The sequence below is a fragment of the Anomaloglossus baeobatrachus genome, chromosome 1 (assembly GCF_048569485.1).
Source record: "Anomaloglossus baeobatrachus isolate aAnoBae1 chromosome 1, aAnoBae1.hap1, whole genome shotgun sequence".
Lineage (NCBI taxonomy): Eukaryota > Metazoa > Chordata > Amphibia > Anura > Aromobatidae > Anomaloglossus > Anomaloglossus baeobatrachus.
In genome coordinates this window covers 845,242,340-845,258,689 of record NC_134353.1, presented here as the reverse complement: position 1 = coordinate 845,258,689, position 16,350 = coordinate 845,242,340, and the positions used below count along the sequence as shown (strand labels likewise).

The window sequence follows — 16,350 nt, the reverse complement described above, 5'->3', positions numbered from 1 at the left end:
GGAGTAATTGTACCGGTTCCCGACTGGGAACGGTTCTGAGATTTCTGCTTAAATCTATTCCTAGTCCCCGAAGAGGGCGGTGCCTTCCGACCTGGATCTCAAGCTTCTTAAGCATGTTCAGGTGCGGCATTTTCGCATGGAGTCTCTGAGATCAATCAATGACCCAAGGAGATTCCCTAGCATCCATCGGCATCAGAGATGCCTATCTGCATGTGCCAATCGCAGTTTCACACCAGCGTTGGCTACGTTTTGCAATCGGAGTGGTCCAATTCGTGGCTCTTCCCTTGGGGTTAGCCACGGCCCCTCGAGTATTCTCAAGGTCGGGGCAGCTGTGATTGCGGTCCTGCACCTCTAGGGGTTGGCAGTGATCCTTTTGTCCTGGACGGCCTTCTAGTCTGGGCTTCATCCAGTGCAGACTGTTAGCGGAGTGCCTCACTCACTCTCGCCACTCTAACCAATTCGGGTGGCTTGTCATTCTGTCCAAGTCCACTCTGACTTCGACCCAGAAGTTCACGTACCCAGGGACGCAATTCGAGACTCTGTCGGCACTTGTGAAGCTGCCCTTAGTCACAGCAGTCCCTCCGCTGGCGGTCGACGTCGTTCCATCAGGCACCTAATACAGGTGCTGGATCAGATGGTGGCGTCAATGGAAGCGATTCCCTTGCCCAGTTCCATCTGCGTCCTCTGCGGCTGGATATTTTCCGCTGTTGGAATAAGCGGACTTCCTCCTTCCACGGGGTGGTGGCTTCGCCACAGACCAGGGGCTCGTTTCAGTGGTGGCTTCGGCCCCTCTGTCTCAGGGACGCTCCTTCCTGGCCCCGTCCCGGGTGATCCTCACCAGGATGCTAGTTTATCCGGCTGGGGAGCAGTATATCTCCACCATGGAGCGCAGGGCACTTGGACTCTGTCCGAATCAGCCCTCTGGATCAATGTGCTGGAAATCAGAGCTGTGTTTCTAGCTCTCTAAGCCTTTCACCATCTGTTGGCGGCCAGGCACATTCGAGTCCAGTCAGACAACGCGACAGCGTTTGCCTACATCAACCTCCAGGGCGGGACACTCAGCCGCCTGGCAATGTTGGAGGTTCAACGCATTCTTCAGTGGACGGAGGACTCCTAGTCCACCATATCCGCAGTCCACATCCCAGACGTGGAAAATTGGGAGGCAGATTATCTCAGCCGTCAAACCGTGGCTCCACGATCCTCAGGCTTTTGCGGCAGACGCACTGGTTCAAGTTTGGTCCCAGCTTCGTCTGTCTTACGTGTTTCACCCTCTAGCTCCTGCCCAGAGTCCTGCGCAAGATCAGAATGGAGGGCCGTCGGGTCATTCTCATTACTCCAGACTGACCCATGCAAGCTTGGTACCCTGACCTGCTCCATCTGTCCGTAGAGGTGCCATGGCATCTCCCGGACTGTCCAGACCTTCTCTCACGAGGTCCGTCTTTCCGCCAGAATCCTGCGGCTCTCAGATTGACGGCGTGGCTTTTGAGTCCTGGATCTTGACGACTTCTGGTATCCCTCCTGAAGTCATCTCCACTATGACTCGAGCTCGGAAGTATCCTTTGGCCTTTTTGCCTTGCCGACCCTCCTGTCCCTTCTACAGTCCGGTCTGCAGCTAGGACTGTGAGGTAAATCCGGAGATATGACGATAAATCATGATATTCAAGTTATGTCAGGAAGCCCTCTCCTGGTGTCACCCCCCCTTTCCTTCACACAACTCCTTCAATCAGAAAATTTACCACAGGGATAAACGGTTTGTTTAGCAGATAGGTGTCAAAGGAACTGGTCTGTGTTCCACTTACACATCCCATGGCCATCTCCTGTGATATGGAGATTAGATGATGTGGGAACAATGGACACAGGATGACTCCCTGCCGTGACCCTGTGGTAGGGGCTGCTATCTAATTAGCAAGGCTATGGAAGTATCCAGACAGGACGACTCCAGTAAAATATGGTTCATATCTCACAAGCCATATTTCCGATAAATATGGCAACCATAGAAATGGTGTCTCCGCATGCGGACGATGCTGGCACACCCTTTTTATGGGAGCAGGACCTGGGGAAATACCCCAGGCGTGATATCAGCCAATGGGGAACTAGTAGACAAGTCATGAGTCCTCTCGTTCTGTAGCTAAATTCATAACTGTCACAATGAGAGCGTTGGCGTCTGCCTACGACGCTCCCAGGCCAAGTTATGGCCATATCCCCTGTTGTGGATATTGTCCATAACTCCAGCCAGGGGTGGAGCAGTGCTCCCTCTGAGGTCACTAAGGTAGGAGGGGACCTGGATTTGCCCAGGTTGATAACCCTACTTCGGCCATTTTCCAGGGTTCTTCTGCTCGGGGGCCTGGTTGGGAAAGACCTGTGAGGGAGTTCCTGGAAACCTGGTCTATGGCGCCCCCCTGTGGCCAGACGCACAAGGTAACTGCTGGAACTGTGTATGCCTGTTTGTAACCCATGCTTTGCTTGTAACTGTACTCTGACCTATGTATATTCTGTAGATTCCCTATTGTATATATTGTAGTTTCTAGTGTGCTTTAGGCTGATTAAATTATATAATTAATCTTGGGCTGTTCTGTTATCTCGATCTTGAATCCCACGTCCGTGTGTTCGGCTAATAGTTACCGTGAAGCGGTTGGTGGCAGCGAGTTGTGCCAAGGATTATTGTGGGGAGGCCAGTGAGATTCGGGGAGGTTTTATATATTCCGCCCGCGGAGGTCGGGGGAATATATACCCTACTCTCACCGGGGGCCCTTCAATAATCGGCATAAGTAGTATAGCGGCCTCCTTGCTTATTGTCGGGCAATTCCATAATTGGCCTGACTATAAGAGGGGCGCTAGAGAGCGCGTCACGTGCTCTGTCTGTCGGTCGGGAGGTATAAAGGAGGGGTGACCCCCACTTGTTACCCCCCGATTGTGACGTACTGGTAGCCAGCGCGGGGGATTTCTGAGTGACCCCCCCGGTGGTTCGTGACATATTGGTGGCAGCGGTGGGATCGAGATAATAGTGTGTGTGAGTGTGAGACCCATACTCCCAGACACTAAAGACTGCCTGCAGCAGCTGTGGCTGCTGGGGTCTTCAGACTAGCTCAACACTAGAGTGTCAGAGTGCAGATACTGTAAGGTGTGTGGGTGCATCAGGTGTCAGTTCTGTGTCAGTGACCAAAAGTCTGCAAGAATGGCTGATGGCACCAGGAGCAGAGCTATGCAACTGGCCAATGCTAAAGCAGGAGCCGAAGAGAGGGAGGACGGTGCTGTGGACAGTAATGAGGAGGTTGCCCACGAGTCCTCCAGGAGCTCGACGCCAGAAAACCGTTCTGCAGAGGACAGCGCACAACCTGGCAATTATGGACAAGATGAGGAGCAGCTCACCCAAGGGTCCTCAACGAGCCAGATGCCAGCCCTCCGCTCTGCAATGGACAGTGAATCACCAGGCTCCGCAGCGGGCCGCAGATCACCACGTGCCATTCCACCGAGCCTGGGAGGCTCGGATAGCCTTCTTCAAATGGCTATGGCCCTTCTCCAGGCTGGAGACCAGGAGGGCTACAAGGAACTCCTGGCAGAGCGCAGGGCAGAGCGGCAGGCAGCGCGTGAAGAGCGCCAGGCAGAGCGTGAGGCTGCGGAGCGACGGCAACAGGCAGACCGTGACCACCAGCTGCAGCTAGCTCAGCTCCGGCCCTCATCAGCCACACGTGACCTTCAAGACACCAAACTTCCAAAGGTCCGTGTTGAGGACTTCCCAGTGCTGGAGAAGGATGGAGACTTGGACTCTTTCTTGACTGCTTTTGAACGGACTTGCCTGCAGCACCATCTGGACAAGGACCAGTGGGCCAAATACCTGACCCCCCGTTTAAGGGGTAAGGCCCTGGAAATCCTTGGGGACTTGCCTGCTGAGGCAGATCAAGGCTACGACACCATCAAGCGGGCCCTGATCCAACAGTACAACCTCACTCCGGAGTCCTACCGCAAGAAGTTCCGGACCCTGCAAAAGGGACCAAAGGACTCCTGGGCTGACCACCGGCGGGCACTTGCCCGAGCTGCCGACCACTGGACCCAAGGCCTGCAGCTTTCCACCGGACCGGAGATCCTGGACTTGTTCATCACGGAGCAACTCTTGTGGAACTGCCCTGAGGATCTCCGCCAGTTCATCCGAGACCAGAAGCCAAAGGGGTCCACGGCTACAGCTGCCCTGGCCGATGACTACACCAACAATCGGGCTCCTGAGGCCAGGAGAGCAGCCACCAGCAGCACCTGGAGAGGGGGTAAGATGAATTCTGCGACTGCCCCACCTGCCCCTAGACTGCAGGGGGTGTCCCCCTCAACTCCCCTCTCCAGGCCCGTGGCAGAGCCAAGACGGTGCCACCAGTGCAACCTACCTGGACACTTCAAGGCCAAGTGCCCTCAGCGTCCCAAGGCCCCGGCTCCGTCCCCGTCCCAAGGGCCGCCCAAGGTGTATTGTGTGGGTGGGGGTGGTGGTAGGTCCCTGGACAGCTTCCAACCTGTCACCGTCGGCCGGTCTGTGACCATAGGACTGCGAGACAGCGCCTCGGAGGTGACTCTGGTGCGGCCTGAGATGGTGTCCCCCCAAGACTTGATACCTGGAAAAACCCTCGCTGTCTCCGGGATTGGAGGCATTGACCCGGCGCTGCCTGTTGCTGGCATTTATGTGGACTGGGGCGCAGGGCGAGGGGTGAGGGAGGTGGGGGTAACTGATCGGATCCCTGCAAACGTGCTACTTGGGACAGATTTGGGGCAGATAACCTCCCAGTTTGGGCCCCCCCCAAGGGCTGAACCTTCAGCCAGTACTGACGTGCCTCCGGACAATGTTAATGTGTTATCTATGAATGATGTAAGGGAGGAGGGAGTGAACTCTGATTTTTCTGCTTGCATAGACACCATAGACACACACACAGCTGCAGCTGTGACAGGAGGGGAGGGGGTCAGAGAAAGGTGTGACAATGCCTCTACAAGTGATCAGCCAGTGAGCTGGGATCTGTTGCCCTCTGCAGGGATAAGCAGAGAGCAGGGTGCTGCAGGGGGAGGACCAGTGTGTGGGGTGGGGGCTACCACAGCAAATGTGGGGTCCCCAGAGATTTCACAGCGGGGTTCTGTTGCTGCAGGGGGGGAACAGGCAGGTGAGATTGGGGCCGGTCCCGGAGCGGAAGTGCTCCCAGGTAAGATCTCGGTGCAGGGTTCCCCCACAACCGGGGTGTCAGGAAGCCAGGTAGGTCTGCCTGAACCGGCGACTTGGTCAGGAACGGAGGAGGAGCAGGCACGACCCACGGTCGCAGCAGCTGTGGCCGCTGTCACCCGCAGTGGGAGTGCTGGAAGCCAAGGGGCCTCCCGGAGGAGGTCCGATAGCTCTTCCCCTTCTGACCAAGTGGCAGCCGAGTCAGGTGGAGGCCAGGACACAGGTCCCGGGGTACTGACCGAAGATGTGACAGTCTCGTCGATTCTGGCCACATCTAGTCAGGGGTTTCAGGCAGCGTTAGAAGCTGACGACAGCCTGAAAGCTCTAAAGGAGCAGGCGGCACAGCCTCCCTCGGACTCGGACCCGGAGCGAGTGGTCTGGGACCAAGGACGGCTGTACCGGGTCACGGTCCAGCAGGGTTCACCGGAGGCGTGGCCCAGGGACCGACAGTTGGTGGTACCCTATCCGTTCCGGACGGAGTTGTTGCGGATCGCACATGAGATTCCGATGGCCGGACACCTAGGGATCGCTAAGACCAAGGCCAGGTTAAACCAGCATTTCTACTGGCCAAAAATGGGGGCCGATGTGGCTGCCTACTGCCGTTCGTGTGAAACCTGTCAGAGAGTGGGGAAGGCGGGGCCACACCCCAAAGCCCCACTGGTATCTCTGCCCATCATCGATGAGCCTTTCAGGAGGGTGGCTGTGGATCTGGTCGGCCCGCTGGCCATCCCCAGCAGCTCCGGGAAACGCTTCATACTGACGGTAGTGGACTATGCCACCCGGTACCCAGAAGCAGTGGCCTTGTCGTCCATTCGGGCTGACAAGGTGGCCACCGCATTGCTGGAGATTTTCTCCCGAGTGGGTTTTCCCCAGGAAATGCTCACTGACCGGGGAACCCAATTCATGTCCCAGCTGATGGAGGCCCTCTGTAAGCAAGTCCAGGTGCGACATCTGGTGGCCAGCCCGTACCATCCACAGACTAATGGCCTGTGCGAGCTGTTTAATGGCACCTTAAAGCAGATGCTTAAGATGTTGGTCGACTCCCATGGGTGTGACTGGGAGCGGTATCTCCCACACCTGTTATTTGCTTACCGGGAGGTTCCACAGGCCTCAACAGGATTCTCACCGTTTGAGCTCCTGTACGGGCGACGTGTGCGGGGCCCCCTGGCTCTGGTGAAAGAGGCTTGGGAAGGGGATTTGGCCACCCCTGGAGTGTCGGTTATCGAGTATGTCATGCGCTTCCGGGACAAAATGCAGGCCTTGACGCAACTGGTACACGACAATATGGCTCAAGCCCAGGCCGATCAGAAGCGTTGGTACGACCAGAACGCTTGTGAGAGGACCTACCAAGTGGGTCAAAAGGTGTGGGTACTGGTCCCCGTACCACAGGACAAGCTTCAGGCAGCCTGGGAAGGCCCATACCTCGTGTACCAGCAGCTCAACCCTGTAACGTACCTGGTCACCCTGGACCCTGCCCGTGGAAGGCGGAAGCCCTTCCATGTGAACATGATGAAGGCACATCATGAGTGGGAGGCATGTGCACTCCCTGTGTGCAACCTGCCCGAGGAGGGAGAAGCGGAAACCCTCTTGGATATGCTAGCCCAGGTTAGGGCAGGCGGATCCATTGAGGATGTGGAGGTTGGCCACCAGCTCTTGGAGGACCAACGGTCCCAGCTGTGGGCCACCCTACACCCCTTCCGGGGGTTGTTTACCAACCAGCCCGGAAGGACTGACTTGGCTGTCCATCACGTGGACACTGGGGATCATCCCCCGATCCGGCGTTCAGCATATCGTGTCTCCCTGGAGGTGCAGCAACACATGCGCCAGGAGATTGACGAGATGCTGAAGCTGGGGGTGATCCAGGCATCCAACAGCGCTTGGGCCTCGCCTGTAGTCCTCGTCCCTAAGAAGGACCGAACCACTCGGTTCTGCGTGGACTACAGGGGGCTCAATGCTGTCACGGTCGCCGATGCGTACCCAATGCCACGCATCGATGACCTGCTCGATCAGTTGGCCGGGGCTCAGTACCTGACCATCATGGACCTGAGCCGGGGATATTGGCAGATCCCCCTGACTCGCAAGGCCAGGGAACGCTCGGCCTTTATTACCCCATTTGGACTGTACGAGTCCACGGTGATGCCATTCGGGATGAGGAATGCCCCTGCCACTTTCCAGCGGATGGTCAACACCCTGCTCAAGGGACTTGAAGGGTACGCGGCCGCGTACCTGGATGACATTGCCGTCTTCAGTCCCACCTGGGAAGATCACCTAGAGCATCTAGCACAGGTGCTCAGGCGGATCCACCAGGCAGGTTTGACCATCAAGCCGGGAAAGTGTCAGCTGGCCATGAGCGAGGTCCAGTACCTCGGTCACCGGGTAGGCGGGAGAACACTGAAGCCCGAGCCTGAGAAAGTGGAGGCCATCGCGTCCTGGCCCACCCCCAGGACCAAGAAGCAGGTGATGTCCTTCTTGGGGACTGCTGGGTACTATAGGAGGTTTGTTCCATGCTATAGTAGCCTGGCAAAGCCCTTGACGGACCTCACCAAGAAGAAGCTGCCCTCTGCAGTCGATTGGACAATGGACTGCGAGACAGCCTTCCGGGCCCTAAAGGACGCCCTGTCCAGCCCGCCCGTGCTACAGGCAGCCGACTTCACGCGGCCGTTTGTAGTACAGACCGACGCCAGTGACTTCGGCCTCGGTGCGGTGCTCAGCCAGGTGGACTCTGCGAGCCAAGAGCACCCAGTCTTGTACCTGAGCAGGAAGCTGTTGCCAAGGGAAGTGGCCTATTCCACGATGGAAAAGGAGTGCCTGGCCATAGTGTGGGCCCTGCAGCGTCTGCAACCCTATCTATACGGGCGCCACTTCATCGTGGAGACGGACCACAATCCCCTCAGCTGGTTACACACAGTCTCCGGGACGAATGGCAGGTTGTTGCGATGGAGCCTGGCGCTCCAGCAATACAACTTCACCATTCGACACAAAAGGGGCCGTGACCACGGTAACGCAGACGGGCTGTCCCGACAAGGAGAGGTCGCGGACGGGCGCACGGGGGAACACCGGAGTGTGCTGCCCCCTAGCGCCCTCAAAAGGGGGGAGGTGTGAGGTAAATCCGGAGATATGACGATAAATCATGATATTCAAGTTATGTCAGGAAGCCCTCTCCTGGTGTCACCCCCCTTTCCTTCACACAACTCCTTCAATCAGAAAATTTACCACAGGGATAAACGGTTTGTTTAGCAGATAGGTGTCAAAGGAACTGGTCTGTGTTCCACTTACACATCCCATGGCCATCTCCTGTGATATGGAGATTAGATGATGTGGGAACAATGGACACAGGATGACTCCCTGCCGTGACCCTGTGGTAGGGGCTGCTATCTAATTAGCAAGGCTATGGAAGTATCCAGACAGGACGACTCCAGTAAAATATGGTTCATATCTCGCAAGCCATATTTCCGATAAATATGGCAACCATAGAAATGGTGTCTCCGCATGCGGACGATGCTGGCACACCCTTTTTATGGGAGCAGGACCTGGGGAAATACCCCAGGCGTGATATCAGCCAATGGGGAACTAGTAGACAAGTCATGAGTCCTCTCGTTCTGTAGCTAAATTCATAACTGTCACAATGAGAGCGTTGGCGTCTGCCTACGACGCTCCCAGGCCAAGTTATGGCCATATCCCCTGTTGTGGATATTGTCCATAACTCCAGCCAGGGGTGGAGCAGTGCTCCCTCTGAGGTCACTAAGGTAGGAGGGGACCTGGATTTGCCCAGGTTGATAACCCTACTTCGGCCATTTTCCAGGGTTCTTCTGCTCGGGGGCCTGGTTGGGAAAGACCTGTGAGGGAGTTCCTGGAAACCTGGTCTATGGCGCCCCCCTGTGGCCAGACGCACAAGGTAACTGCTGGAACTGTGTATGCCTGTTTGTAACCCATGCTTTGCTTGTAACTGTACTCTGACCTATGTATATTCTGTAGATTCCCTATTGTATATATTGTAGTTTCTAGTGTGCTTTAGGCTGATTAAATTATATAATTAATCTTGGGCTGTTTTGTTATCTCGATCTTGAATCCCACGTCCGTGTGTTCGGCTAATAGTTACCGTGAAGCGGTTGGTGGCAGCGAGTTGTGCCAAGGATTATTGTGGGGAGGCCAGTGAGATTCGGGGAGGTTTTATATATTCCGCCCGCGGAGGTCGGGGGAATATATACCCTACTCTCACCGGGGGCCCTTCAATAATCGGCATAAGTAGTATAGCGGCCTCCTTGCTTATTGTCGGGCAATTCCATAATTGGCCTGACTATAAGAGGGGCGCTAGAGAGCGCGTCACGTGCTCTGTCTGTCGGTCGGGAGGTATAAAGGAGGGGTGACCCCCACTTGTTACCCCCCGATTGTGACGTACTGGTAGCCAGCGCGGGGGATTTCTGAGTGACCCCCCCGGTGGTTCGTGACAAGGACTATCCCTCAATTCCCTTAAGGGACAGGTCTCGGCTCTGTCAGTGTTGTGCCAGCGGCGTATCGCCCGGCTGGCTCAGGTGCGCTCCTTCATGCAGGGCGCATCTCACATCATTCCGCCTTACCGGCGGCCTTTGGAGCCCTGGGACCTTAATCCGGTCCTCACGGCTTCCGGAAACCCCCCTTTGAGCCTCATTGGGAGGTTTCTTTGTTTCGTCTTTCACAGAAAGTGGTCTTTCTAGTGGCCATAACTTCCCTCAAGAGAGTCTCTGTTTTGGCTGCACTCTCTTCGGAGTCACCCCTTTTTTGGTTTTTCATCAAGACAAGGTGGTTCTCCGTCCGACTCCGGACTTTCTCCCTAAGGTGGTTGCTGCTTCCACCTTAACCGGGGCATTTTCCCTGCCTTCCTTTTGTCCGGCTCCTGTTCATCGCTTTGAAAAGGCGTTGCATACTCTGGATCTGGTGCGGGCGCTCCGGATCTATGTGTCTCGCACCGCTGTTCTTAGGCGGTGCACCTCTCTTTTGTGCTGACCACTGGTCAGCGTAAGGGCCTCTCGGCATCTAAGCCGACCCTGGCTCGTTGGATTAGGTCGGCCATTTCCGATACCAGTGTACTCAAGTGCCTCTCCCGCCGGGGATCAAGGCACACTTGACCAGAGCTGTCGGTGCCTCTTAGGCTTTCAGGCCCAGGCTACGGCTCAGCAGGTCTGTCAGACTGCCACTTGGATTAGTCTGCATACCTTTTCGAAGCACTACCAAGTGCATGCTCATGCGTCGGCAGATGCGAGCTTGGGCAGACGCATCCTTCAGGCGGCTGTCGCCCATTTGTGAAGTTAGGTTTCGCCTACTTCTCAGTTTTTCTGTTTATTCCCACCCATGGACTGCTTTGGAACGTCCCATGGTCTGGGTCTCCCATAAGGAATGATGAAGAAAAAGAGAATTTTGTTACTTACCGTAAATTCTTTTTCTTATAGTTCCGACATGGGAGACCCAGCACCCTCCCTGTTGCCTGTTGGAAGGTTTCTTGTTCCGTGTGTTTTCACCGGCTGTTGTTGTTGTAGACAGAGGTTCCGGTTGTTCCGGGTTTTGCTCTGTCTCTACTTGTGGGTGGATGTCCTCCTTCAGCTTTTGCACTAAACTGGCTAGGACTGGCTACCAGGGGGTGTATATGCTAGGAGGGAGGAGCTACACGTTTGAGTGTAGTACTTTGTGTGTCCACCGGAGGCAGAAGCTATACACCCATGGTCTGGGTCTCCCATGTCGGAACTATAAGAAAAAGAATTTACGGTAACAAAATTCTCTTTTTTGGAGCATCGTTTTCAAGAATGGCCCAGTGATCGGACCACCACCGATCTGCAAGTCATCAACTATCCTTTGAATAAGTGATAACTTGTAAGTATTGTCAGTCACTTAGAAATGCTGAGCAGCAACAGCCAAATCAATCATTTATTAAGATGGACTGCACATGTAATCTGCCTGAAAAGTGCAGTAAAAACTCAGCTATTTTCTGTATTTTATACGCAGCATTTTTACTGCCAAGAGTGAAGGTTTTGACTGCAGAAACGCCACTGGGGAACAGAGCCTTACTGGTATTGTACTCTGGGGTAGCAGACTGGAGGGCCGTCCTGATCAGTGATGGACAGCCTTCACCGTGTGCAGAGACATCTGTCATGTTAATGATTAGGAGCGGCCACAAGACTGATGAGCCAAGAATGAGCAAGGACTTCAAAATATACAGACTTCTGCTTTTCATTCATGTGCTAGTCTTTGCGTCTGTTCACATGGCCACTTTTTTTTTCTTACCAAATCTTTAGATATACAAAGGGCTGCTGATAAGTCTTCGACTTTGTGATCTTTTATTGTTTCTATGGTAATGAATGTTACATCACATGAAAGCCTTATCTGTCTAATATATGTTTACAAAATTTTGTGTTTGTTGCTTATGGCAACAGTGTTCTACACACGTGGGAAAACAAAATGGCAGAGTCTAATGCGATATTCACAGCAACTGAGAGCAGAGGAGGGATAAAATTCTTGTTTCTGCAAGGAAAGTCCGCGAAGGATATTCATGGTGATATGTCGCAGACATTGGGTGATCAATGCCCTTCATATTCCACAGTTAATAACGGGGTTACTAAATTTAAAACAGGCCCTTCAGCACCAATGATGAGGGACGTCCTGGACGACCGAGAGTGGTGGTTGTTCCGGAGATCATCGATGCTGTGCACAACCTCATACTGGACTAATTTCAGCTAAAGCAATAGCAGACATCAGGGGGATTTCCCGTGAACGTGTTTGTGTCATCATCCATGAACATTTGGACATGAGGAAGCTGTCTGCAAAGTGGGTCCCCAAATGTCTGACAACAGATCAGAGAAGCATGCGAGTGAAAACTTCCCGGTCCATTTGTCAGCGTTTCCGGACTGATAAGAACTTCCTGGATCGACTGGTCACTATGGATGAGACCTGGATTTATTTGTATGACCCTGAAAACAAGAAGCTGTCAAAAGAATTGGAGGCACAGTGGTTCTCCTCATCTAAAGAAGTTCAGGGTGCAAAAATCAGCCACTAAGGTGATGGCATCTGTGTTCTTGGATAAGGAGGGCGTGCTGCTAGTGGACTACCTACAAAAGGGTTCCACCATCAATGCAAGGTATTACATTGAACTTTTGGACCAATTGAAGGCAGCTCTGAAGGCCAAAACGCGCGACAAGCTGTCCAAAGGAATCTTGTTCCTGCAAGACAATGCCTCCGCTCACACTGCACAAGCGACCACGGCAAAACTGGTAGAGCTGGGCTTCCAGCTGGTTGACCACCCACCTTATTCACCAGATCTAGCTCCCTCTGACTATCCTCTGTTTCCAAACCTGAAGAAACACCTCAAGGATACCAAATTTCACACCATTTCTACTGCCATGGCTGCTACGGATGCCTGGTTTGAGGCAGAACCGAAATCCTTCTATTTTCTAGTATTACAGAACTTAGAATCCCAATGTAAGAAGTGTGTTGACATCAGTGGAGAGAATGGTGAATACATGTAAAGTTTCATCATCCTATCTCGTTTCTTTCTGGATAAAGTGAAAGACTTATCAGCAGCCCTTCGTATAATAAAGGCATGTTCAACATTGATCCGGTTTATGGACCAAACTCGCCCATTCAAGGGATTGTGCCAGTTAAAAGCATACAGTTAGGAGAAGCTTGAGGAACCTCTGGGTTTTTTGCAAACAAAGGAAACACGGATAGTAAATACTGACTTGCTGACCAAACGCTGATGAACATCGGCCCCTTAATTACCTTTTTTTTTTTTTTTTTTTTTTTTTTTTAACACTTTAAAGCCCCCCTCCAGCGTGTTTCTTTATTTTTCTGCTGGGGTGGTATCAGTCTGCTCAGCTTATTACAAGTTTGGTTATACCTCATGACCGGCACATTTGGGGAGCTGCTCTGCTAGTCTCCTATGCATGGGTTTGCTGTCCAGGTTAGGTGAGCAGAAAAATTGGGGTCACTCCGATCATGTATAGAATACATACAATGATTGTAGAAGACCACACTCTAGATAAATGTTGGTGGAACCTACAGATTTCGGAAGCCTGAATGGCATACAATATTGGGGCGTTAGGTTATGTTTTTCTGGGGGATATGGCAGAGATATCTGCTTTGGCTCATGTCTCTTTGCATGATATAATTGTGCTTGTTTATAAAGGAGACAGAAGACTCACAATCCTATATAGACGCTGATTCTTTCTATTACTTGCGATTGTTTTCATTGTTGTCGTTACTTTCCAGGCTCCTATGATCACACCGTAAAGGTTTTTGATGCTCGAACGGAAAAGAGTGTGATGACCATGGAGCATGAACAACCGGTGGAGAACGTCCTGCTCTTCCCTTCTGGGGGGCTTCTTGTCTCTGCAGGTATGGAGGCTACTTCTCACATTGAGGGGTCCAGCTGCTTTATGTTACTAGGCTGCTTCTATTTTTCGTTTTACTTGTAATGGAGTGACTAGTTGCAGCTCTTACTGCTATATTCCTTTATTTCCATAATATGTTTGTTATATGTTATGGTTTTATGTATGACAAGTTTAACATATCTTGTATATTAACACTTATGTAGACCACGCGGGACCAAAAATATAAATGGAGTATTAGTTATTGGGCATCATCCTGTTGCTTGATTTCATGAAGCGCTCCCAGCCATCGGTCCATGCACCGTGGGTTGGGTCGCACTGCGGCAGGTAGCCAGGGATGCCCATTTGTAGACGAAAAAGTGTAAACTGGACACTAAGCTGTGGCCCATTCATTCTCATAATTAATGGACGTTTCAGGGATCGGACCTCCTGAAAATCAATAAGTGATGGCGTATGCTATTACTTATTGAGATAAAATACAGCTTAATGTCATGGAAAACTGATTATTACTTATGTTAGTGGCTACCCTTAGTCAACTCATTTACTGTTTTCCTCATCTTGGTTTCAGACTTTTCTCTGACGCTTCATTGGGGGACACAGGACCATGGGTGTTATGCTACTTATTCATAGGAGGACACTAAGTAGATGCAAAGATGTTAGCTCCTCCTCTGCAATATACACCCCCTGGCCCAGCCAGGCTACTTCAGTTTTAGCTTAGTGTCTATAGGAGGCACATCTGTGCACACTACTGCAGCAAGAATTTTTTGTTTTTAGAGGGCGACGGTTTCCTTCGGGGACCGATTTCCCAAAACCATCAACAGGCGGGAACGCGGAGTGTTGCCTCCCCGTACCCCCTCCTGCGACGCTGGATCCTGGGCTGTTACTCACTGGACGATGGTTCTCACAGGCACCAATTTTCCAGTCCCAGAGCAGATGAAAACTAGGCTCTGAGTTGATACACGCTCTGCACCAGCATGACCAGGTAGAGACTGCCATCTCCACATGAGGTGAGATCCTTCCGATTTCCAGAGCAGATAAAAAAACTTCCTCTGGCAGGCTCTGAGTTGATAAAAGCTCTGTGACCGGGGGCTTAAGAAAGGAGAGGCAGCTTCACAGCAGGCGTCAGAATCTCCACACTGGCTCCCTGACAGGAATTGGAGCAAAGGTCTCACTGACTGGATGCACATGGGCTGATTGCAGACTCCTGCATAGCATTCCACCTGGGGAGGGGAGAGCTCCCAGGACTCAGTGCACCCGCAGCTGCGGTACACTTAGTTTTTTCTGTCCACCGTTGTTGTGCAGGGCTGGAGGGGGTAAGGGGGGGTCCCTTCCCACCATTTATTTTTTGTTTATTATATTTTCTCATGCCTTCTTGTCGGAGCTAAGCCCTGCCCCCTCCGACACTCGATAAGACACGCCCCCTCACAAAAGCGCGTGTAACCCTCCTCACACAGGAGCTCTGCAGAGCATTGCTCCCTCTTGTTGTGATCAGAGCCTGTGGGCGTCTCTCAGAGCTGGTTTCCTCCTTCCCACAGGAACTGGGACACAGGAGCAGGGGGGGGAGGGGTCATCAGGTTCTGGGTGAGTTATATCCTCACTTGCACATTAGCTCTGCAGAGCATTGCTCCCTCATTACAATCAGTTTGTGGCTCATCAGCCAGAGGCTGCTGTCACATGTTTTATGCCCTGCACGACTACACGACAACGGCAACAACTATAAGACTTTTAATGTATCCTGCCACACTGAGCTACTAGGGGATGATAGCACCTCTTCCTTCTGTGAGTCCGGTGCCCCTGTAGCTCCCCCCCTTCCCCGCCGCAACCGCTGCCAGCCCAGAGCCTACAGCTCTCAGTCCCCCGAAATGGGCACAGTTCCCAGAACCTGGTGCTGGCTATGCAACATTGTCCTCACACCCTTCGGGGCCCCTGGACAGAAGGCAGCCTGATGACACCTATATAGAGGGTCCTTCTGATAACAATCAGCCCTCTGCTTCACCGGTTGCAGATCAGAAAAAGGGCATGACCCCCATGGTTCTCCTTTTAGGGTACACAGATGGGGTTCTCCCACATGTTCCGCGCTCTCTGAGGAGCCGGAGGAAGGGGAATGATGTTTGTACTGGGATGATTCCTTGGTTTCAACCTCCCCGAGCGATCAAGCTGCGATGGACTCCCTTATTGCAGCAATCAACCAAACTCTGCATGTGAAGATCTTCCATCCATTACTAATGACCCTGCGGTCTCCTTTAAAAGGGTGAGGAAACCTCAAAAAAAAATTTTGACGCCGCTTCTGTATCTGTAAACTCATGGAGTCCCGGTACCCCTTTGGCTTAGCTGTCTCTAAGGGCTGGGCCGTTCCGGCTTCAGTGGACCCTCACCCGGCTTCCCGCCTGCCTGAAGGACCCTCCTGTCTTTTACAGACGGACAAGTGGGGCAGCTCGATCGCTCCGCCTTGAGGCTGCGGGTCCCTCTCCCCTTCCGTGTGGGTCGCACAGGCACCAGGACTACCAGTTTCCCTCAGACCCTCACAGATGTAACAGTTCACATTGCTGCGGCGGCAGAGTACCTCATGCAGGCCTCCCTCGACGCTGCTACCAGCGCAGTTATTGCCGCTTCAAATACCATAGCCATCCGTAAGGCCCTCTGGTTCCAATAATGGAGAGCGGACTCTGTCTCTAAGAAGCCTCTCACAGTACTCCTTTCCAGACCGATGGTTTGCTGATCGTCTGGACAGGCTCTTTTTTTCTGACGCCACAGGAGGAAAAGAGTACCTCCCTCCTCCAACTCTAGCCCAGGATGTTTTTTACTAGA

The 16,350-nt window shown here is 52.9% G+C and overlaps 1 protein-coding gene across 2 annotated transcripts in view; it reads left to right on the top strand.

Moving 5' to 3' along the window:
- The window catches only part of UTP15 (UTP15 small subunit processome component), a 102,347-nt gene that overhangs the window by 40,327 nt on the left and 45,670 nt on the right, over positions 1-16,350 (top strand). For both annotated transcript variants that reach the window (XM_075325163.1, XM_075325173.1), the window contains exon 6: positions 13,424-13,549. In XM_075325163.1, the coding sequence (XP_075181278.1) occupies positions 13,424-13,549 (126 nt within the window). The remainder of the gene's footprint in view (positions 1-13,423; positions 13,550-16,350) is intronic.